Source organism: Pelophylax lessonae (assembly GCF_965119305.1).
Source record: "Pelophylax lessonae genome assembly, chromosome: 8".
In the NCBI taxonomy this organism is placed as follows: Eukaryota; Metazoa; Chordata; class Amphibia; order Anura; family Ranidae; genus Pelophylax; species Pelophylax lessonae.
The window spans coordinates 194,801,879-194,827,363 of NC_138775.1; the positions used below are offsets into that span (position 1 = coordinate 194,801,879).

The 25,485-nt window shown below is 40.0% G+C and overlaps 1 protein-coding gene across 3 annotated transcripts in view; it reads left to right on the forward strand.

The window, feature by feature from the left end:
* The window catches only part of EVI5 (ecotropic viral integration site 5), a 340,313-nt gene that overhangs the window by 295,998 nt on the left and 18,830 nt on the right, over nucleotides 1-25,485 (forward strand). For all 3 annotated transcript variants that reach the window (XM_082265052.1, XM_082265053.1, XM_082265054.1), the window contains one exon: nucleotides 11,278-11,373. In XM_082265052.1, the coding sequence (XP_082121178.1) occupies nucleotides 11,278-11,373 (96 nt within the window). The remainder of the gene's footprint in view (nucleotides 1-11,277; nucleotides 11,374-25,485) is intronic.

The following is a 25,485-nucleotide window of genomic DNA, read 5'->3' on the forward strand; positions in this document are numbered from 1 at the left end:
ATGAGAAAAGTCCCGGTCAGACCATTGGCTGGAGCTGCTAAACGTATCGGGGATGAGGTGTAGCGACCGTGCTTAACTGGTGATCCAGAATTGGATATGTATTATAAGAAGTGTTGGTCTTACCAAATATCACCCGTACTCATCCGAAATTGCAGGGATGGAGGTAGCGTGCTCCGCACTTAGGTTGCAGTCTGGGTTGGCAAACGCAGATAAAGGATACTTCGGCTGTCCAATGGGTTTGTTACTGCCGGTGGCGTTGTAGCCTCTACCATCAAGGAAGCTGCAGGTGCAGACTCAGTTCCGTGTCCGGGTGCAGTCCCAGTGCTGTTTCCGGGTCGCGGTGGATGTGTTCAGCCAGTCGGGTGCGATCTCCTACGGGGACGAAGGGTGGGCGGGGCGTCAACGTGTGATGTCGACGCGTTTCGCGTGCTTACGCACGCTTCCTCAGGACGTCATCACGTTCTCCGGGGTTAGTTTATATAGGCTGTAGCCATAGTGACAGCAATCAACAATTAGATGTTCCCGGGAATGTTTAGACTGAGGCCATCTGGTGGTAAAAATGTGGTACAACCACCACGTTACCACAGCGGTACAATCTGGTTTTTGTTCCCGATGTCGGTCAGGTATGACCATATAAAAGACCTGGCGGTGAAGGGTAATAGAGATCCAGTGCAGGGGAGGGGGCAGGAGGGACAAGTCCATCTCATAAAACACAGTGCCGGGGTATATGTAGCTTATACTATTGCTTAGCAATCACCAAGTTAATAAATAACCATATAGTGTATAAAATAAGTAGAAACATAAATAAGTAGAAACATAAATAGACACTTAGGTAGATACATATTCCCACTTAGAATTGGCATAGGCTGGGGTACAACTCTAATGCAGAGCATGGTCATCATGGCAGAAAGTAGTATACTGGATACAGCCTGATGGCCTAAACCGTGCTAATAGTGGAGTAAAGGGTGTACTGTCCTACAGTGAGTATACTCAAGATGGCGGAAAAAATATACAAATGTTGAGAATAATAATGATACGATTTAGAACACGGCCCCTGACTAACGGGGGACAGGGGGTAAACAATTCCTGAAGAGGAGGAGATTTAAACATAGCTATTAGAGGTCCTAAAACCTAATAATGAGGATAAAGAGGGTAGGGGCTATGTTTAGGGGTCCAGGAAGACCTTAAGGCTTAGTTCCTTGTTGAGCCCATACGGTGTAAGTGTGGAAAGCCGGAAAATCCAGGCTTTTTCAGCCCGAAGGAGTGCTTTGTCAAAGTCAAAATGTGTTTTACTGCTGTCTGTACCATCCTGACCCCCCAGGGGTCCACGGAGTCAATCAGTTCACCTGATGAGCTTCCACACCTCTTTTACTGACAAGCATTACTTGTTTATATATATTAAATTTTTTTCATGTGTGTATATCTTCACCAATAAAGCTTTTTTGTCTGCACCTATATCCCTGTGAGCCCCTCATTGCAACCATTCACGGAGGGAAATTCTTGTCCCTCCATCCCCTAAACCTTTTTTGATCAATAGACCAGCCTGCCAATAGATAATTTAAAATTTGATCCGTCTTTGGCTGGCTTTAGTGGATATTCACGTTGCACAGCATAACTTATGTGCTAGAAAACATTCTTTACCACTTACGGACCGACCACCATGTATTTACATCGGGTTATGGCAGCAGATAGCGGTATTTTTTAGAAACGGTGGACGAGCCGCTTTAACATAAAGATGTGCCATGGGATCACCCTTACGGGCGGCAGCAGAGGTGGTGTGTCGTCGTCCCCAACCCTTGCCATCGCTTCCTGGTTGTTTCACCACTTACTGGACCCATCGGTAGCGGGGATAACAATCTTATCCGCTCTCCCCTCAGGCAGGAAGTCGAGTGATGGTCCTCATTCGACTCTATGGCCTTGCAGGACCGGAGCGACGTCATACGTCGCTTCCTAGCAACTGATTTAAAGAGCCCCTTTTCATCATGAAAAAATGCTTTTTTTTCTTACTTTCTTTTAGTGTAGATGTGAGATCAGGGGTCAAAAAGAATTCAGATCTCACATTAAAGAGGCCTTGTCATGCTTATTTAGATTAGAAGGGATGTTTACATTCCTTGTAATAGGAATAAAAGTGATCAAAAAAATTTTTTTTTTTTTTTAAAAAAAGTGTAAAAATAAAAGATAAAATAGGAAAAAAAAAAATTAAAGCGCCCTGTCCCCGTTAGCTCGTGTGCAGAAGCGAACGCATACGCAAGTCGCGTCCACATATGTAAACGGTGTTCAAACCATACGTGAGGTATCGCCGTGATCGTTTGAGTGAGAGCAATAATTAGAGTCCTAGACCTCCTTTGTAACTCTAAACTGGCAACCTGTAGAAATTTTTAAAGTGTCGCCTATGGGGATTTTTAGGTATCGATGTTTGACGCCATTCCGCGAGCATGTGCAATTTTGAAGCATGACGTGTATCTATTTACTCGGCGTAACATTATCTTTCACATAGGAAAAAATTGGGCTAACTTACTGTTTCTTTTTTTTTTTTTTTTTAGTTTAAAATAAGTGATTTTTTTTCAAACAAAGAGCGTTTGTAAGACCGCTGCGCAAATACGGTGTGATAAAAAATATTACAATGATCTTCATTTTACACTCTAGGGTCTCTGCTAATAAATAAATAAAAAAAAAATTAAAAAAAAAATATATATATATATATATATATATATATATATATATATTAGGGGGTTCTAAGTCATTTTCTAAGTAAAAAAAAAAATGATTTTAACTTGTATACAAGTGTCAGAAAAAGGCCTGGTCGATAAGTGGTTAAAAAGAATGTATGCTGCTTCTACATGATTGGATGCTCCTTTAGTAAATCAATCCCCAATATCACAAGTCGGTATACAAGTAGCATTTTTATTTCTAAAGATTATGTTGCCTAAAGTTCCATTTTTACTGAATAAGTTAGAGGTGAACAAGAGCCACCAACCGTTCCCAAGGATATCGGACAAATTGGAGCAATTATATAGACATCATTTTTGTTTTATTGGTATTTTCAGTACCTTCAAATTTACTAGTTTATTTTTGCAGTCTGCCAAAAACAAACTAAAGTCTTTCATGTTAAGTTCTCCAACCGTATTTTAACATTTACCAAGTGGGTTCAACAGCTGCTACTGTCTTTGCCCCTTGTTATGCCAGGTGGATGCTCTGATGAATATGCCACAGCATCGAAGGATTTGTTTGCTGTAAAGGAACTTGGTTACCTACTAGATTCCTTTTGACTTTCACACATCTGTTGTCTTTGTGAAGGAAGTCTGTTAACTGACAGCCTTTGATAAAGCCTAGTTTATGTATTGGTTCTTGGAAAACGTGTTTGTGGCAAAAATTTCCCATGAAAATATAAAAAAAATTATAAATAGTACAATGAACAAAAATCGTCAGCGCTATATTTTTGCTTTTAAAAGAAAAAAAAAAAAAACACTCTGCAAGTAAAGTGCATAGGAATTCCACTAAAGCATCCAGTAATATTTATAAAAACGCTTTTATACATGCTGTCTGATGGAAGTCTTAAAAAAAAAAAAAACATCGTGCTATAGACTTGAGATGAGTGTCATTTAGAGGGTTGCTGTGTATGAAACGCCAGTCTACAGTTTCTCATTGACTTCGAAGTAGTGTAGATGATCATTTAGTTTTAATGCGTTTCTTCAAGTACAATATGCCCCATAAGGGGTGTTAAAATATCAGGGAAAATACAGCCTTTTCTTGCAAAACGCTGTCTTTTGAATTTGAGCGTATATGTTTTAGTAGCACTGGGTTAGAATGGAAGAGGCTGCCTATAGCAAGAATGCTCCTATACATGAGCTGTATCCTTTGAAACCACAATGTGTGCATACGAAAAAAGTACAGGCGTGAATGGACAAGCCTAATGGCCTTTTATTGCTTCAAAAAACCACTGTGTAGCGTTACAGCACTTCTGTGTTGGAGGTGTTGTGTGATTCGAGTGGTCTGCTCAAAGTATAGAAATAGAAGACTGCTGAATGTAATGTATGTATTTTTTGGAGATGCTAAAGCCGTATCAAATATTATTTTTTATTTTTTTTTATTGCTCCCAGTACATTTAACCTCATAATAAAGCAACTTAACACATAGGGCACTGCAAACCTATTTGTGGCATCTGTGTGTACCTAATTAACGTATTTGTCTTAAGCTGGCTATAGATGACCTGTTTTTGTAAAAAAAAAAAATCTGTCTGCGCCACTGGTAAGAATAATTTTCTCCAAAGTGCAGCAGCTGTTTTTAAGTATCAATACTTTCAAAAGTAATGGGACATAAGATGTCTTTAAGATGAAACGCATAAGTAAAGGTTATTGGACATGACAACCTCCTGTTTGGCAGTGCTCACTCGAAGTCAGTGTGCAGCTTAAGCCAGCTTAAAAAGATATGCACCATTTGATCCTAGTGTTGGAAGGACACTTTTTCCATGTGTTTTGTAATACATTGTGTGTATTCCCTTCTGGACCGGAAGATTTTCCCCCTGAATGACCAGGCCATATTTTGCAATGGGAAATTGCGCGTTCGTGCGACGCGGTACCCAAATAAAATTGTCCTCCCCACAAATAGAGCTTTCTTTTGGTGGTATTTGATCACCTCTGCGATTTTTTTTTTTTTTTTTTGCGCTATAAACAAAAGAGCGACAATTTGGAAAAAGAAAAAACATAATAATTTTCACTTTCTGCTATATAACATTTCCAAAAAATCTAAATTTTTTTAACATTTCAGGCCAATGTGTTTTCTGCTACATATTTTTGGTAAAAGAAAATTGCAATAAGCATATTTTGATTGGTTTGCACAAAAGTTATCGCGTCTACTAAATACGGGAAAGATTTTTTTTTTTTTTTACTAGTAATGGCGGTGATCTGCAATTTTTAGCGGGACTGCGACATTGCGGTGGACAGATTGGACCCCCTAACTGACATTTTTGACACTTTTGGGGGGACCAGTGACATTACTACAGTAATCAGTGCTAAAAATATGCACTGTTACTGTAATAACACTGGCAGGGAAGGGGTTAACACTGTGGGTAATGAAGGGGTTAACTGTGAGCCTAGGGGAATGATTCTAACTGTGGGGGATGGGCTTGTGAAATGATCAGAGACCTGTGATCCTATATAGAAGGATCACAGGCGCTCTGTGATCATTCCAGAGAGCACAATGGTCAGCTGTGTTTACAACAGCTGACCGTTCTTCTCTCTCAGCGGGGAGCGATCACGGGTGGCAGACGGCAATTCGAGCTGCCAGCCCTGTGTATCGGAGTTCCCGCTGCCGAGTGCGCAACCAATGTAGCCCTACGTCGGTTTGCGGAGGAGGGCCAGCCTGCGGCAGGTATATAGGTGTTGGGCGGTCTGGAACCGGTTAAGTGGATTTTAATAAAGATGGTTTAACAAAATGGAGATCTGCTCTTTGTCTTCCACTGATCTTTCCTGAATGTTGGAGTCCTTGGAGTGTAATGGGGGGAGCAGAGGGAAGCATGAACTGCTCTAGAATTTCCTGGTAGAGGGCTGCGCTAACTTTGGACTTGATAAAACACAGTGGACTAACGCTAGACATGGCTCCCTAAATCATCACGGACTGTGGAAAATTTAGCATTTCATTTGGGAATCAAGGTCCCAGAGTCTGGAGGAAGAAGCACAGAATCCAAGTTGCATGAGATCCAGTGTGAAGTTTCCGCAGTCAGTGATGATTTGGGGAGCCAGGTCATCTGCTGGTGTTTGTCCACTGTGTTTTATCAAGTCCAGAGTCAGCAGAGCCCTCTACCAGAAAATTCTAGAGTACTTCATGCTTCCCTCTGCTGATCAGCTTTATGGAAATGCTGATTTCCTTTTCCAGCAGGTTTTGGCATCTGCCCACACTGCCAAAAATACCAATACCTAGTTTAATGATCATGATATCACTGTGCTTGATTGGCCAGCAACTTGCCTGACCTAAACCCCATAGAGAATCTGTGGGGTATTGTCAAGAGGAAGATGCAAGACACTAGACCCAACAATGCAGACAAGCTAAAGGCCGCTTTCAAAGCAACCTGGGCTTCCATAACACCTAAGCAGTGCCACAGGCTGATGGCCTCCATGCCACGCCAGATTGATGCACTAATGATGCACTCATGCAAATGGAGCCCCAACCAGAATTGGGTGCATACTATACTGTACATGGACATACTTTTCAGTAAGTCAACATTTCTATATTAAAAACCCTTTTTAATGGCACACCGCATTGGTGCAGTAATTCACGCAAAAGGAGCTCCAAACAAGTATTAAATGCATACTATACTGTAGTGTACTGTACATGGACATAAACTTTTCAGTAAGCTGACATTTCTGTAATCTTTTATTGGTCTTGTGTAATAATCCAATTTTCTGAGATACTGAATTTAGGGTTTTCACTAGCAGTAAGCCATAATCCTCTAAATTAAAAGAAAAATACCAGGACACTGTGTATAACAATTCTATATAAAACTTTTTTGAATTGAATTACTGAAATAAATTACCTTTTTGATAATTGTATGGGATGCGCCTGTATATACAGTTAGGTCCATATATATTTGGACACAGGCACAATTTTCATACATTTGGCTCTGTATGCCACCAAAATAAAATTAACCACTTAAGCCCCGGAGGATTTTCCTGCTAAACGACCAGGGGGTATTTTGCGATTCGGCACTGCGTGACTTTAACAGACAATTGCGCGGTCGTGCGACGCTGTATCTAAACAAATTTGGCGTCCTTTTTTTCCCACAAACAGAGCTTTCTTTTGGTGGTATTTGATCACCTGTGCGATTTTTACTTTTTGCGCTATAAACAAAAAAAGTGCGTACATTTTGCAAAAATAACAATATTTTTCACATTTTTTTATATGAAATTCCCCAAAAAAAAAATGTAAAAATCAAAATTTTTTAAAATTTTCGGCCAATTTGTTTTATGCTACCTATGTTTGGTAAAAAAAATCGCAAAAAGCGTATTTTGATTGGTTTGCGCAAAAGTTATCACGTTTACTAACAAAGGGAAAGATTTCTGTAATTTTTGGTGTTTTTTTTTAACGTGTAATGGCGGCGATCTGCGATTTTTTTTTTTTTTTGCGGTACTGCGACATTGGGGCGGACAGATCGGACCCTTGACTGACATTTTTGACACTTTTGGGGTTACCAGTGACATTTCTACAGTAATCAGTGCTATATATATGCACTGTTACTGTAAAAATACACTGGTAGTGAAGGGGTTAACTTTATTTGGGAGGGAGGGGCTGTGTGTGTCCCTAGGGGCGTGATTCTTACTGTGATTGGCTGTGACTCTAGCTGTAAGGACACTGATCAACGGATCTACATACTAGATCCGAGTGATCAGTGTTTTTACAGCGAGGAGAATGACAGGTGGCTTGTTTACACAAGCTGCCTGACATTCTCCTTCTCCCCCGCCGATCGCCGAGTGACCGGCGGACATCGGGTCCGCTGGTCACACGCGCGGGGGGGTCCGTGACCGCGCGGGAGCGCGCCTCCGCGGGCGCGCGCTCGCTCCCCAGAGCCTCACAGGCGAGCGACGTAGACCTACGTCACTCTGCCTGTGAGGGGCCGACTGCCGCAGTAAATATACTGTGAGCAGTCGGCAAGCGGTTAAACAACCTAAATGAATTTGAAGTGCAGACTTTCAGTGTTCAGCAAAAACTTTAAGTTTTTGAACATAAATGTCCAGTACATATTTTATAGGAACTGCAACCATTTTGTTTTTTTTTTATGTTATATACAGTCCCCCCCCCCCCCATTTCCAGGTGCTCAAATGTAATTGGACAAATATAATCATAAATAAAATGTTTATTTTTAATCTTTTGTTGAGAATCCTTTACTGGAAATGACTGCCAGTCACTGGAACCCATTGGCATTACCACAGACTGGGTTTCCTCCTTTCTGATGCTTTGCCAGGCTCTAACTGCAGCTGTCTTAGTTGTTCTTTGTTTGTGGGTCTTTCTGCCTTTAGTTTTGCCTTCAAGTAAAATCCATGCTCAAATGGGTTGAGATCAGGTGATTGACTCAGCCATTGCAGAATATTCCACTTCTTTTCTTTCAAAAGCTCCTGGGTTTCTTTTGCAGTGTGTTTTTGGATCATTGTCCATCTGTGCTGTGAAGCGCCGTCCAATCAACTTCGCTGCATTTGTCTAAATCTGGGCTGACAGTATATCTCTAAACTGTGCAGAATTCATCCGGCTGCTTCTGTCACCTCATCAATAAACATCAATGACCCAGTGCCACTGGAAGCCATGCATGTCCATGCCATCACACTGCCTCCACCGGGGTTTACAGATGTGTGCTTTGGAGCCTTCTCCACACTTTTATTCTTCCCGTCATTCTGGTACAGATTAATATTAGTTTTCTGTCTAAAGAATGCTTTTCCAGAACTGGTCTGGCTTTATTAGATGTTTTTTGGCAAAGTCTAATCTGGCTTTTGTATTCTTCAGGCTTATAAATGGTTTGCACATTGTGGTGAAGTCTTCTGTTGATTGTAGACTTTCACAATGATACGCCCACCTCCTGGAGAGTGTCCTTCACTTGTCTGGATGTTGTGAATGGATTTTTCTTTACCATAGAGAGGATCCTGCGATCATCCACTACTGTTGTCTTCCATGGACGTTCAAGCCTTTTTATGTTGCTTGGCTTCCTCAGAATGTACTAAACCCTTGTACTAAACCCTTGTACTAAACCCTTGATTTGGCCACTCCTAATGCTGCTGCCGTCTCTGATGGATTTGTTTCATTTTTGAAGACTTGCAATAACCTGTTTCACTTGCATTGACAGCTCCTTTGAACACATTATGTAGGTGCACTGCAATAGATTCCAAATGCAAATACCACACTTAGAATCAACTCCAGATCTTTTACCTGCTTCACCACTTAAGCCCCGGAGGATTTGGCTGCTAAACGACCAGGGGGTATTTTGTGATTCGGCACTGCGTGACTTTAACGGACAATTGCGCGGTCGTGCAATGCTGTACCTGAACGAATTTGACGTCCTTTTTTTCCCACAAACAGAGCTTTCTTTTGGTGGTATTTGATCACCTGTGCGATTTTTTGATCACGCGCTATAAACAAAAAAAAGAGCATCAATTTTGCAAAAATAACAATATTTTTCACATTTTATATGAAATTCCCCCCAAAAAAAATGTAAAAATCAAAATTTTTTAACATTTTCGGCCAATTTGTTTTATGCTACCTGTTTGGTAAAAAAAAATCACAAAAAGCGTATTTTTATTGGTTTGCGCAAAAGTTATCGCGTTTACGAACAAAGGGAAAGATTTTTGTCATTTTTGTTTTTTTTTTTAACGCGTAATGGCGGCGATCTGCGATTTTTTTTTTTTTTTTTTCTTCTTTTTTTTTTTTTTTTTTTTGTTGCACTGCGACATTGCGGCGGACAGATCGGACCCTTGACTGACATTTTTGACACTTTTGGGGTTACCAGTGACATTTCTACAGTAATCAGTGCTATACATATGCACTGTTACTGTAAAAATACACTGGTAGTGAAGGGGTTAACTTTATTTGAGGGAGGGGCTGTGTGTGTCCCTAGGGGCGTGATTCTTACTGTGATTGGCTGTGGCTTGAGCTGTAGGGACACTGATCAACGGTTCTTCCATGTAGAACCGTGTGATCAGTGTTTTTACACCGAGGAGAATGACAGGTAGCTTGTTTACTCAAGCCGTCTGACTTTCTCCCTCTTCCCCGACGATCGCCGAGTGATCGGCGGACATCGGGTCCGCCGGTCACACACGCGGGAGGGTCCGTGACCGCGCGGGAGCTCGCTCCCCAGAGCCTCACAGGCTAGCGACGTAGACCTACGTCACTCTGCCTGTAAGGGGCTGACTGCCGCAGTAAATATACTGTGAGCAGTCGGCAAGCGGTTAATTGATGAAGAAATAATGGAGTAGCCCACACCTGGGCTCTGGAGTAGCCCACACTCTGATTTGTATGTACACATACCCTCAAATTATATGTGCACTTTCAGCCCATAGCCTTTGTACAACTATAGCTTGAATATATTTTAGGTAAATACCTGAAAAGCTAAAATTGTGTCTGTGTCCAAATATATATGGACCTAACTGTATGTAATATCTCCGCATTGGACAATATTTTAGATTATATATTTGATTGTTTTGAACAGATTTTTGCTTATATGTTTACTTTTTGCAAGTGTTATATTGATTGCTTTAGTTTATTTATAGCACAGTTATAGGTCTATTAAAAAAAAAAAAAAAAAAAAAAAAATCAACAGATTCCTCAATCTATACAAGTGAGGTGGATGGAGAATCTTCCCCACTGGGACATTGTATTCAAACTGTGGTACTCTACAGCAGCCACTGATGAACAATGTTCCTGTTTGACAACAAGGACAACCACATGTGCATCGACATTCAGCTGGTGCCTGCTGAACTGGCCAAATTTTCAATTTATCCATGGTCAGATTTACTCTGTGAAGTCTACTACAGGTATTCAAAAAGGGGGCTTTTTTTGTGATGTTTTTTTTTTTTTACCACGGGACTGCTTCCTTTGGGGTTTTCTCCTTTTATATGTAGGTGGTAGCAAGGCTCGCTGATGATCTCGTATCTTTGCACACTACTTGGTTCGTTTATTCTACCATACTGGCTTCATTGATTTACTAAAAGATTGGCTGTTTAGACCCCATTCACACTAGCGCGACTTGGTCACCTGACAAGTCGCGGTGGGTCGCTCGCCATTGAATAGTACAGGACCCGTTCTAATAGGAGCGACACAAGTCGCTCCGACTTAGAAAAAGGGTCCTGTACTACTTTGGGGCGACCTGGAGGCGACTTGCATTGACTTCACCGCGACTTTACAGGTCGCCCCACCAAGTCGTGTCGCCGCAGTCTGAACGGGGTCTTAGTCCCAACTAATTCTGAGATGTTCTGAAATGTTTTCAAAATATTCAATATTTAAGGTGTCAGAATTCATGTGGTCATTAGACCAGACTGCGTTCATGGTTTCTAGTAATGCCATTTGTGTACAAAGGACCTAACATTTACATAACATGAGAGAGATTAATGCAGCATAATCATTTTTACCAGGACATGATACAAAATCTGAAGTGCTTTTGTTTTTAATGCTTGTTACTTGGACCTTGACCAGGATCGTAAATTTGCAGGTGGTTTACTTTGTGACATATTTGCTTTATAGACCACTTGGCCATCTTTTTCCTGTCTCTATTTCATTGTTTTGCTTTTCTTCTTTATATAGAAAGAAGAAGGAAAATTTCAAGGACAGCTCGACAACTCTGACTCGAGCCAGTACATCAGAGAATTAAAGGACCAAATTGTAGAACTGAAACATGAGGTAAGAATGAGGTGAAACCGGCAGCTGTATTATCCTTGAAATCCATGCATGCTGTTTAGCATTGAAGAGTGTTTGCGTGTTTCGGGTATACTTTCCTGCTTGCTTTTGTCCCACAGTACTTTATAATCTGTTTCCTGTTAAACCTTTAGTCATTTTTATGCCATTAGGTGAAGCTGCTTTCTCTCCTCTTTTGCTGATCATGTAAACATATCCTAATGCAAATTAGGCTGCACATTTTTCATACAGCAGAGCTACAATTTTGGCGAAGCCTAGTGTTGCTGAAATAAATAATCTACACTAAATGTGCATTTTTTTTTTTTTTTGCACAACTTTGCCTAAATCATAGCCAATCCTTTCAAAGTGATCTGAAATATGTAGGCTTATAGCTGCATAGACTAGTGGTTTTGAGTTTGTGGTCAGCCTTATGTTAACTTCTTCCAACTTTGGACTTGGGTTGTCATATCCTTTAAGTAAGTTGGCATTTTTTGACAAAAGCAGCATGATGTCCCTGATCATGATCATTACGAATTGTGGGGTTTCATGCAAAGATTTGTGATTTGCGCTGTTACAAACTCGTAAAACCCTTCTTATCAAAGCTCTGACGTGACATAGGTTGATCCAAAACCAGGTCAATTTAAGCTTTATTTTAGCATCATGTTTACTGGCTCTGCAATATTGAAACAGTTTTATCTGCCTCAAGAAGCCACTGCTGAACAGCACTGCCTTTTCTCTACTGCAGGTAAGCAATAACCCTTGCTCACTTCCCAGCCCTAAGGACTGTGAAGGACTAGCAGCCGACAGACGAGTCTTCACTTTGCTCTCTTCTGTGGTGTCACCATGTTCTTATGTGTATGAAGCACAGCTGATTGGTGGCTCCTAGAGCTGTTCTCACTCCTTTTTATCATATCAATTTTATTTTTTATTCCATTTGTTTTTTTTTCTTTTTTTATGTATTTAACAAAACAGTCCCCCCCCCCCACAAGAGGGAAAAGTAGACTGACACTTGAGAACAGATTCACTTCATGAGGTAACCAATATAGCAAAGACAAAGCATTCAATTAGGGTAAAAAAGAGAAATATCGTTTACATCTCAACACTTTCTAGAACAGTAGGCATTCTCACCTACATTATTAACTTGCACCAAATGTTTAAACAGAAACAAGTTACCGTGAAATAGAAATACAACTTGGTTAAAGCCCAAAAAGGTCAATTTACATCTAGGGGGGCGGACACGGGACAATTTGCCAATAGGGCTCAACTGGAGTTTCTTTCCCTCTTATGGCTGTATAGAACAATTGATATAAAGGCCTGCCTCACAATTCATTAGCCATATATTAGAATTGTCTACCTGACACCATTATGTCATATTACCGTAAATAAACACATATAAACATGGGCCCAAATTTTAGCTATATATACAAACAAGCCTACAGGGGTATTACCTTTTATTGGCACAGGTAAGTAGTAGATATTAGTCACTGGGAGGGGTACATGGAAGTGTGGGGAGGTGGTGCGTAATGTTGATAATAGTGTCTTCTATCTGTATATAAGCAAAAGTTATCGTATCACAAGTTATCAGTATTATTGAACATGCAGATGCCTGGCTAAATCTAACCACACACTACATACCGTATCCGATATTGCTCATGGCTTGATCTTTGCCTTTATATATGGACTGTGTGTATGTCCATAGGTTCCAAGATACTGCCACTGGCCATCCTCTGTGTGTTGTTCCTATTAAATCAAAAATAACACTATATTTATAAGAGAATGGATGCTCCTGCGCTTGAGGGGTTATGCGACTTGGATAGCTGGAAACTGACTTCAGCTGGTATTGTCGTCGTCCTGCTGTGCTGCCACTCTTAGAGGGTCGGGGAAACCCAAAGAAACTGAAAAGAGAGAATGCAGAGGGCGCACCAGCCAGCTCTGAGGAAGGGGGGGGGGACACCCCTGAAACGCGTAATTTGTATTTAGAGGTCTACATCCTATCACGGTCCGTACCAGCGAAATACGCCCAGTGGACATTCTCGGTGGACTAATTGTTCTATTTTGCGCCTGTTTTTAATTCATTTTTGTGAGTATGATGTACATACAATTTTAAACAAATTGTTTTAAAGGTAATGCGCTAGGCTGGTGCGCCCTCTGCATTCTTTCTTTTCAATGTCACTATATTTATTGCACCATAAAATATTAAGTCCTCCTGTATATGTATGCCATGCTGCCCTTACCTTTGAGTGTCCACCTGGTCCTCAGCCCGATTGGTGCTAGCGCAAGCGGATCCATTCGGTCCGGTGCTTTTATGTCCCCCCACGATAATCACAGATGCCGCCCAGCAGACGCTGGTAAGTGACGTTGTGGTATCGTGTGCACCCCATCACTGCGCATGCGCGATAAACGTCAGATGCGGTGGGGCCATGACAGCCGTGTGAGTGCCTTATCTCGGATAAACTCAGGGTGGAAGGAAGGGGTAAAACCGTTGCCATCAGGATGTTTTAAAGTGACAGCCAACACTTCCATTAAGGTCTGTGTTTAACAGTTACAAACTGGATGGTATTTTAAAGGCTTGCTGAAAGCTCTGCAAATACTTTGTAAAGCCTACTGTTCACACTACTCATATACAAGTTGAAGTCTATGTGAAAAAGACCTAATAAAGATCTAGCTCTAAAGTTAAACTATTTACTATATGGAGTTATACCAGCCCTAGAGCTCCTCTTAGCCTTGAGAATCCATGCCATGCAGAGATAACAAGTCTGGCTATAGAGAAATACATTCAGCACTTGTGTACTTTTCGCTCTGTGAGCTTGGCACTTACTGTTATTTCTGGCCTGGCTTGTCGGTTGTATGGCTCATACCTTGGATTCTTAAGACTGAAAAATAAACTGTGCTGGCCTTTAGGAACGGAATAGAGCTTTTATATCCTTTTAATACAAGGTATTTAATTCCGAGCAAACACAATACAAAATGCCAAGCACCCTTACCAGCTAGCAAGCAAACAATTTACATGGTTTAGCAATATGCTTTATAAACAGGTTTTGGGTTGCTCACATTTGCCATTATATTTGTAAGCTACACTGAACTCTGAAGTGTAGTCCCTAACTCAAATCTTGGAATCCCTTTGTGAAATTTGTGTAGCAGTGAATAAATTGGGGACAGGTATGTCCTATTTTTAATTCAATGGATTTAGATGTGAAGCTCTGCCTTGGAGTATCTTATGGAACCATGTCTTCTGAGTTTTTCTGCGAACAAGAGGAAAGCGCTGCCTTGGGAGCCCATTTAAAAAAAGAACACGGCCTACCAGTGTCCAGACTACAGTTTTGCAAATAAAATCTCAATCATTCATAGAGGGTCAGCACTGTAGATTTTATTTCATGGGCTATGCCATCTGCAGGTATAGAATTTACAGTGCTGCACCCTTCAATAAATATAGGAGAAAGTGTTTTTACAGCGAGTAGAAAAAGAAAAAAGTGAATTTATACATCTAAATGCAAAAGTAAATCTATGGGATTAAACCATTGCTCTATTAAGTAAACAAAATGGAAGCATATACTCTTTCACAAATTAATCTATTTTTTGTCTTGGACTCTAAATTTGGCTTTTAATTAGACTTTAATGGGAAAAATTATGTAACCCTGCTGTCAGTATGTGAAACTGACTTTGAAACAGCGGCTTTTGTTTAGCAAGAATCCCTGATCATTTACTGTTTTTACACATGAATATTACATTTCACATGGATTTCTTTCTGTAGAAACATTGCAGAAGTATTTTTAAGCAGTAACCTGTATTTTCAATCCCTGTGTGTAAATGGTTGAGGTTTTTTGTGAAACTAGCATGCTGTTTTTGCCTGAAGCACATGTGCTGATTTGTGGTCTCTTACCGTTGTGGGGAAAGTATGTGCCTGTGTGTCGGTATGGCAGAGATTGCAAAAAAAAAGGATACTTGCCTAATGTCAGTTACTATGTGAACACTGAATTAAAAAGTGAATTTATGCAGAAATTGGCCCAGGTCATCTTTAACCCCTTTTGCTTTACAAAAAAAGAAAAAAAACTATACAAGCTCTCGTTACAGACTTGTTCTTGAAGCAAATCTTTCCTTCTTGCAGTGGTTATATAAACTGTGCAATATAAACTTGCTTACTTAATAAACACCATCCCTTTCTCTAGTCTCTATCTACATGGTCCTGCCATATTGCCCCCTCATATGCCATAGAGAAGGTAAAAGGCTGGCTGCTAGTCATTGCCCGCGTGGCCTTTCTGTGACAGGCTATTGTCCTGGGGCAGTAGGTATGTATCGGACAGAGATGGCGACCAGGGCTTCACCTTTGACTTGGCACGCTCAAAGGGTGCTTTCAGTGATTTGCACTGTACAGCTTTAAGTTGCACATTTAAGCAAAGGAGCATGTCAAAAACCGCTGATGGTGCAGATTATGGTTTCATTATGTTTATATATTTGGGGAATGAAAAAGTTTACTTCAATATGAATAGCAATGGCAGCTAGCACATTTCTATCCCCACAGGTTAACTTTAATGTTTATTTGTAATTAAAGTGAAATTAAAGCTTCCAATTTTTTATTTAAAATAACAAACATGTCATACTTACCTGCTGCAAAACGATTGCACAGTACAGCCCTGATCCTCCCCTTTACAGGTCCATCACTGGCATTCCCTGTTAACCCCACCGGCCCGTCCCCCGCTCTTTTGTCATAGGATTTGATTGATGGGAGCGGGAACCAATGGCTCCTGCTGCCATCAATCTACTCTAGTGAGAAGGGACAGAGGCGGTGGAACCACTGCTCTAGTTTACAGGGAAGTTTGAAGGAAGTATCCTCTGCAACAGAAGTTTGTTACGTTTTTTTTTTTGTTTTTTTTTTCCTTAACCACTTTAGTTCCATGCTGTAGCTGAAAGATGGTACAATGCAGCGCTCTAGTTCCTCCTAGAACCCTGCCCCATGGGGTGTGCATCGGGCGTGCTTTGTGACTTTTGGACAAAGCTGATCGTGTTAAAGGGCCAATCACAGTGGCCCTTTACCATGTAATCAGCTGTATCCAATCACAGCTGATCACCTGTAAGCAGACATGCCCCTTATCGGCAGTCCTTTCCTCACACTGTGTCTGTGTGCGGAAGGGCGAGCCAATAACCTGCAAGGCTCTCAGTACATTCTTTACACTGATAATCAGTGCAGCCTCATCAGCGCACATCAGTGAAGAAGAAAAATGTATTTGCAAAATGTTTTAACAGAAACCAAGAAAAACCTATTTATTTTTTTCCTTTGTCAAAATGTACTGCCTTTTTTACAAAAAAAAAATTAAAAACCTAGTGGTGATTAAATACTACCAAAAGAAAAATTAGAGCTGTCTCAAAAAAATAAAAATTTCATAAGGGTACGGTGTTACCGCGCAATAGTCATTCAAAGTGTGACAGCTTAAAAAGCTGAAAATTGGCCTGGGCAGGAAGGAGGTGAAAATGCCCAGAATTTAAGTGGTTATTGCATTTGGTAAAAAACATTAATGCTTTAGAATCCTATTTAAGTAGGTAAAAAGTTGCAATACATATATGGAAAATGCCAAAGGATTAGTAGTTCTATGCACTCAGTTTTGTGGTTCAGCCACCCGCACATGACATATCCATATCTTTAGCCCCCACTGTAACAGCAGTACAGTTTTGGCTAAAACCCTGTGTCAGAATCAACCCCTTTGCTGATTGGGCAGCAACATATTGAGGTCATCCAAATGCTCTTCCGTTCTTTACTCCTGTCGTCATGTTCTGTTTCAACAATTGTGCACTGGGACATTGTCTAATTTTTTTCTCCTGGAGCTACCACTGCCTTTTCCAGTCTGAGCGATTCTGTACAGGGGATCCTGGGATGCTGCTATGAAGATGTATTCCGGTACTTAATTTGGATGCATTCCTTTTATTTAAAGGTATTCGTTTTTTTGCCTGGAGTTCTGCTTAAGCTGTCAAGATAGCTTGCCAGGTGTGCCTATTACCATGACATTAGTGGAAATAGTATGCATGTGTAAAAATGAGCATGCCTTCCCCATGTGACCAGCTGGTGATCTGTAGTTTAACTGGAGCATTATCAGCTAGGTCACCAGTGCTTCCGACATTCCGATACATAACACCTATGTTGTAATGCCGTTGATTATTATTTTTTCTTTTACATGAACTCCCTAACCTGCTTAGCTATATATAGTAGATAAGATTTGTGATGCACTGGTGTTTCAGAAAGTTTCTCCAGTGTATGTAGTCAGTGAAAATCCAGAAATGGAAAAAAAGGGATGTTCTACATATTCTTTAAAAAATAAAAAATTACCAAGAAAAGTGAAAAACTCCTTTAAGTACAATAAAGCTAGCCATTCACATTAAGGCCCTGTTCACACCTGACCGATTTTCAGCATAAAGCTTGTAGCTCGAAAATGCTCAACAAGCCAAATCCTGTTTATTTCATTGGTCCCTGTTCACATATGAGTGTTTTGTCTCCTGAAGCAAAATTCCTGTCACTCAAAAAAGAAAAATGAGCTGTTTTTGGCCCCGTAGACTTCAATAGAAACGCGCATGCCTTAAGCGTTTTACAAGTGTTTTGTCGCGCAAACAGCAGCACTCCACTCCTGATTTCCTCTCCCTCTCATCCCCCCATTTCTAAATGCTACTGCTACTTTTTTTTTTTTTTTTTCTTCATGTATTGAAAAAATGCTAATACTCCTAACAGCTACTAGCTGACACAAAAATCAGCATTTTTCCTCTAGCTTTTTTTGAGCTTATGAAAAACGCTAGTGTGCATGGAGCCTAAAAGTCGCTTTGCTAAGGTGTGAATGAAGCCTTTGGCCCCTTTCACACTGGCAGCTCCGTCTCCGCTCTGTGTGCTGTAGGGTCCCGCTGTCCTCTATGGGGGAATCGGATGAGAACTGACAGCCTGTCCGTTCTCATCCAATCCTATCCGCTGGACGGATAGATAATAGGGTTTCCATCCGTCCGCATTTGACGGACAGGATCGGATCGGATGTCAACGGACATGTCTCCGCTGACATCCGATGCCCCATAGAGATGCATGGGGCATCCGTTCAGATCCGCCTAAAAAACTGACAGGCAGATCTGAACAGTCCACTAGTGTGAAAGGGACCTAAAAGTTCTCTCATTCAGCCCCATGGGCTGAACAAGAGAGCACTTGATTGCCCCATCAGATTAGATGCAGTCAGTGTTCCACTGACAATTTTTCACTCAGTTTATCAAGCCAGATGATGTCGACACAGCCATCCACAGGACACATTTCATCAGGAATCTGCTAAAATGCAAGGTGACCAAGGGATTCATATTGGTAATGCCTGCTGACTTTTGTGGTAGTAGCAGATCTCCTGCCTGAGTGTCATTTAGTGATGATGACCCTAACCACCTACTGTATCCTTGGTAAATTAGAAGGTCATCTAATACTGTCAGGGGTTGCAAGGACATTTTTTCTTAAACAGGACACATTTTTAGAGCAAGAAACTGCGGTTGCAGTGCTGTGTAAGGGTAGTAGTGGTGGTTCTGCTGGGGCGATTGAAGCTTGTCACCTTGACACATGCTTTTTTTTAAGGGTCAGCCTACATTACTTTTCAAAAGGAAAACCCTTTAAACTGTCAGGTTATTCTTGCCGACTGTTTTCTCTCTGATTTGATAGTGTTAGATGTGTTTGCAGTTCATGGTAAGAAGATCTCTGTCCTTACCAGAAGCAAAGCAATATAAGCCCCTTGCCATAAATTATGCAGTCATTTCCTTCTATGAATGTTCTAGGCCAGAGCTTGTAAACTAGAAGTTCATCTCTAGGTGTATTCCTGTCTGCGCAGGAAACCCTGAACACATTTTTTGTAAATTAATATATGGGAAACCATCTTTGTAGAAATAACCAAGTGTTTGAAGTGCAGTCTGTCTCTGCTTCCACGCTCCCTCTGTGCACATTTTATAACAGTTAAAGAACACACCATAGTGCTTGGTGATTGTAAAGCGTTTATAAAGAAATTCCAAGATATTGGTAGAAGTACATCAAAGCAAATATTTGTTAAAAATCCACATTCAATTTTTACTGGTTGCTGTGGGAAAAAATCTAATCAGAATTTGAAAGTGAAGCCATGGGTGGCCCTGTAAGCACCCCCCATGACAAGAACGATCTAATCAATTTACTAAACCAGATGGAAAATTAGGCCCCGTTCATATCTAAGCGTTCTATTGCTCAAAGGTCTAAAATGCTGGAGAGAGAAAAAAAAACAAAATCGGTTATTCTTTAGAGATGGTTCACATGTCCACCACAAGTCGCCTGAAGCTCAAAGTTCTGAAGCGGTATTGCGTTTTAAAAAATATATACATTTCATAGAAATGCTTGATTTGTGTATTTTGTCGCACGTTTTGTGAGCAGTTTTCTGCTTAAATGCACTAAATGAAAATAAAAATACATAAAATAAAATAAAAAAACCCTACCCCCAACCCTTAACCCTATTACCTCCTTTTAACCCTCTAATCCTAAACCCTAACCCAAATATTAACCCCTAACCTAACAAAATAATTACATTTTAGGACGTAAAAAATAAATTGTCCCCCTAATCCTTAACCTCTTACAAAAAAGTAATAAAGGCAGATGAAAAAGCAGAAAAAAATGATGAAACCACTGATTTTCTCTATTGGCTAATTAAAAAAAAAAAAAAGGCAAAGCTCAAAAACGAACTTAAAAATGCTCAAGTGTGAATGCAGCCATATTGGCTGAACAGTGACTGCATCCAGTTAGATGCAGGCAATGTTTGGGCATTCAGGCATCTGCAGGTGCTGTGGCTGCCTGAATGCAATACTGGCATTGGAAATTTCTCCATCAGCACGGGTGTGTGAATCAATTATTTTTCTCTAGTTCAGCCTCCAGGCTAAATGAGGAATCTAGCCATGTACGGCCTGCTTTGATTCTAGGATGAATATCTCTTTCTGGCTATTGTATTCAGGCAGCGACAATATTTGCAGCTGCCTGAATGCCTAAACAGAAACTGTATCAGGTAAAATAAAGGTTAAGATTACTTTTAGACAAATAATAAAACCTGCGCAGTGTTAAATTGCAGCTTAACACATGTGGTATACCTAACCAGCATAAAACGTATATAAAACAAAGTTTTTAGCGCATTAATAGGCAAAAAAGTCTGTAAACAAGTCTCATAAATATAGAAGTCCAAAAAAAATTTCACAACCGCTGGATCCATAAATGTAGGTTAAACAATAGATCACTTGTGAAACACCTCCACCACCAGAAAGATTGGACACTCACCAGATGATCCTGCTACCATCACAGTAGCTCAAGAGCCGTAATTAACTCTGGATGCCAACAGAAAGAATGAACCTCAGATGAACCACCACACCAGTATCCAACTGGAAGTAAATAGCTCAAAAAGAGCCCAGAAGCAGAATAATCGTGTAGTATATTTATTAAGGCATAATATGTGACACAAAAAAGGGTTAAAACAGCAAATGTTCCATAGCGACCCGGAATCGCACAGCAGCAGGGACGTCAAATGCCAAAAGAGAGCCCTCTGGTGAGTGTCCAACCTTTCTGGTGGTGGTGGTGTTTCACGAGTGATCTATTGTTGCACCTTCATTCACAGATCCAACGTTTATGAACAGATTTTTTGGACTTCTATATTTGAGACTTGTTTACAGACTTTTAATGCGCTACACACTTGGTATTAAAATGACTTTTGTTATGCTGGATGTGCATTCAGAAAACTCTTGATGTACGAAATAACATGCTGAGTCATTTTAAAACAACCTGTCACCCATTATTGCTTTATATCTAGTTAATAGTGTAAATTATAGATGCTGTAACTCCAGACTAATTTCACTGGTTGCATGCTTGTTCCTAGGTTGTAAGTTATAGATTATTGAAGACTGAGATGGGCAACTAGCATTTTTAAGAGCAGTCCCTGACTCCCTTCACTCTGTGCAGCACAGGGCAGCAATGCGAATTGCGGTCACATAACCCAAGTCAAGTCGCTGAAGTGTATTGTACCGCATTTTCTGGATGCTGTACGTACAGAAGGTGTGAAATGTTTTTACAAATTGCACCATTTTGTTAAAAGATCTAACTCTACAGTACTTTGTAAAACAAAACCAAGACCTTTGCAGCTCTAGAAGACTTTGTCTTTATTCCACTTTAACCACGACTGAGGAAACTGTTCTGAGCACGGCTGTGAAAAAGCAATGAGGGAGGGGATTTCCCATGCTGAGCTCTATGAAGTTACTTGCCTTTGTTTAGGCCGGACTAGACGATCACCTTTTGTGCCCCAGATGGACACAGACTTTTTTTCTGTATGCAGTGCTGGGCAGAACTGTGCACAGATTATATGACTGTAATAAGAATAATAAAACACATTTATGGTTCTGGGGTGTTACTCTTTGTTAATCTGGCTGTAATACATTTAGACGTTTTATTTATTATTAAAGTGTGAATGCTTGTATCGCTACAGCTAAAACTGGAAACTAAATTTAAACCATAACTGGATGATATTTAGTTTGCTAAACCCACTATGTGTTGGAAAAAAACCTGAAAACCATAATATATATATATATATATATATATATATATATATATATATATATATATATATATATATAGGTGTGTGTTTGTGTGTGTATATATATGTGTGTGTGTGTGTATATATGTGTGTGTGTTTACGTGTATATATATATATATATATATATATATATATATATATATGTATATATATATATATATATATGTATATATATATATATATATATGTATATATATATATATATATATATATATAATTATAAAAAAAATTTTTTTTTTTTTTTAAGCAATTTTTTTACTTCTCAGTGCTACCAATCTTTTCCAGCCACTTCCGGTCTGCATATACTCCAACATAGGCTATAAATCCTTGCTTTTAACTGGTTTACTGTAGATGGAGAAAACAGTAGACCGTGCTTGTGCAATGGGATTTTTGGCATGACTGCTTGTAGTCTCAAGTGTGCATATGGCAGGATGACCATGCAGGAGCACAATCGGAAGACCCCCACATAACTGGAACTGAATAAACAACCTCTATAGCAGGGCTACCAGACCCTTTTTGATGAGATTTGGTATATTTAAAATAACTTGATATTAGTGTTAATGTTAAAATATTAGAATATGTACTTTAAAATACTGTATGACTTGGGGGTTAGGCGGATCCTAGCTTCCTAATGCTCTAAACTACTATTACTAAAAAAAAAGAAGTACAGTACCTTTTTTACTACATCATTTTTCTGTGCTTTACTTGCAGTCATTCTTATATTTTTTGGCCTGCTATTTACTTGGTGTAATGTAATTTTTAGTTTGGAGCAGAGGAATATTTGGCTCAAAGTTGATACTATAAAATGTTGAACCAATAAAAATGATTTGATTACCAAAAAAAAAGTAGTTGTAGTAAACTTTATGCAAAAAAATTTGAAAAAATATGAAACTCTACACTACTGCTGTAGTGTGCAGATAGATACTAAAAGTAAAAAGGTTTTACCAGTGTCAGCATGGCTTATAGTGTCCACTAGGTGGCATTGTTCTCCACCTAGGATTTTAAATGACCATACTATACTGCTACTGTAGAAACCGGCAAAGTCTGATGGAGTGATGCTAAAAATCAACTGTACATATACAGTGTGGGGCATATTTATAAAGCAGTGAATGAGACTTTCATAAACAATTCATTGTAGGTAAATCAATCACTGTCATGTAAAACGCATGCACCTGAAAGACTCGCCTGCGGTGAGTGTGATTTACCTCCTTATAAAGATGCTTCTATATGTATTTTCCAGCAGGGTATTTAATCTAGTTTTTGTTCTACTTTAATATATGCCCTGGTGGTTTAGGATTATGTATAAGAAATTGATTTTATTGAAGTATAAATGTGTTGTTTTTTTTTTTTGTTTCAGTAGAAAGGGATTAGAGTGCCTGTTGGGTTTTTTTGCTGTCTCTGTCCCTGTTAAGGAGATTCGCCCCCTCTATTTGTCCTGTTTACTGTTTTTTTTTTTTTAAAGTGAAAGTAAGAAAAAATCCCAAATTTTGGGTTGACACCAGCACAGTAATAAAGGGAAATGGGGACACAAGTTCTGATGACCCTGGTGACATCCTGCAATTCCCTCACTTTTAGGGATTTCCCCTTACTGCTTTTTTGGTTACGGGACTGGAAGTTAAGGGAAATCTCCCCAATGAGTGACAGATAGGAAAAAAAACTGCCGGGCTATAACCCCCCCCCCCCCCCCTCTCTTTACTCTAAAAAAAAAAAAAAAAAAAAAAAGTATTGCCTTTACTTCTACTTTATGCTATACTTACATGTGTAGAGCTCAGCAAGATGCAAAAGCTCAGCCACTGGTATAATATTCTCACAATCTACAGGTAAACGGATGAGTCATGTTTTCAGGTCTCATGTTAGTCTACTTCTCATTTTTCACCTGGAGCGGTCTGTATGTGAATTAGCTTTGGGATGTAGTTATAGATGTGGTCTGTCTGTTCACTACATGTCTCTTGAGTTCAGTCTGCCAGTGTACAGCCCTGGCCAAAAGTTTTGAGAATGACACAAATAATTTTTACAAAGTCTGCTGCTTCAGTGTTTTTAGATCTTTTTGTCAGATGTTACTATGGTACAGTATCTCCCAAAAGGGAGTACACCCTCACATTTTTGTAAATGTGTTATATCTTTTTTCATGTGACAACACTGAAGAAATGACACTTTGCTACAATGTAAAGTAGTGAGTGTACAGCTTGTATAACAGTGTAAATTTGCTGTCCCCTCAAAATAACTCAACACACAGCCATTAATGTCTAAACCACTGGCAACAAAAGTGAGTACACCCCTAAGTGAAAATGTCCAATATGGGCCCAAAATGTGAATATTTTGTGTGGCCCCCATTATTTTCCAGGACTGCCTTAACCCTCTTGGGCATGGAGTTCACCAGAGCTTCACAGGTTGTCACTGAAGTCCTCTTCCACTCCTCCATGACGACATCACAGGGCTGGTGGATGTTAGAGACCTTGTGCTCTTCCACCTTCCATTTGAAGATGCCCCACAGATACTCAATAGGGTTTAGGTCTGGAGACATGCTCGGCCAGTCCGTCACCTTTACCCTCAGCTTCTTTAGCAAAGCAGTGGTTGCCTTGAAGGTGTTTGGGGTCGTTATCATGTTGGGATACTGCCCTGCGGCCTTGTCTCTGAATTGAAGGGATTATGCTCTGCTTCATTATGTCACAGTACATCTTGGCATTCATGGTTACCTCAATGAACGACAGCTCCCCAGGGTCGCCAGCACCATGGAAAATAGGGTTTCCATCCGTCCAGATTTGACGGATCGGATCGGGTGTCAACAGACATGTCTCCGCTGACATCCAATCCCCCATAGAGATGCATGGGGGGACCATTCAGATCCGCCAAAAAAACGGACATCCGGATCTGAACGGGTCCGCCTGTGTGAAAGGGGCCTTAACGAGAGAATCACTGACATGTCAGCTGGTCCTTTTGTGTCAGAGCTGAAATGCAGTGGAAATGTGTTTTGGGGGAATTAAGTTAATGTTCATGGCAAAGAGGGACTTCGCAAATAATTGCAATTCATCTGATCGCTCTTCATAACTTCTGGGTTATAAACAAATTGATAAAAACTGAGGCAGCAGACTTTGTAAAAAAATAAATTTGTGTGTCATTCTCAACTTTTGGCCAGGGCTGTAAGTGCATGGCCACACTAGAATTATTGTCCAAGTTGCTGGGTAGAATGTCTTCAAAATACACTGCTGATGAGTGCAGGTGGTGTACTGGAATTAGAATCCCATAAATATAGAGAAGCTAAATATAATAATCTGGATTTCTGAAATCAGATAAAATAGAAGAAAGAAAGAAGAAGATAGTGGGAACTGTAACATTTTAAGCGGTACAATAACTAATTTATGCTGTTTATGAATTTTTTGAATCCCAGGAACGCCTAAAACACACGATAACCCTGAAAAAGCAATGTATAGGGCAATTGGTAATTTACTGAGCAACTGTTATGAAAACAAATGTTCAAGAGTAAATCAAGTCATTCAAAGAATGCAGTAAACCTTAAAGTTGGATTTTAATTACT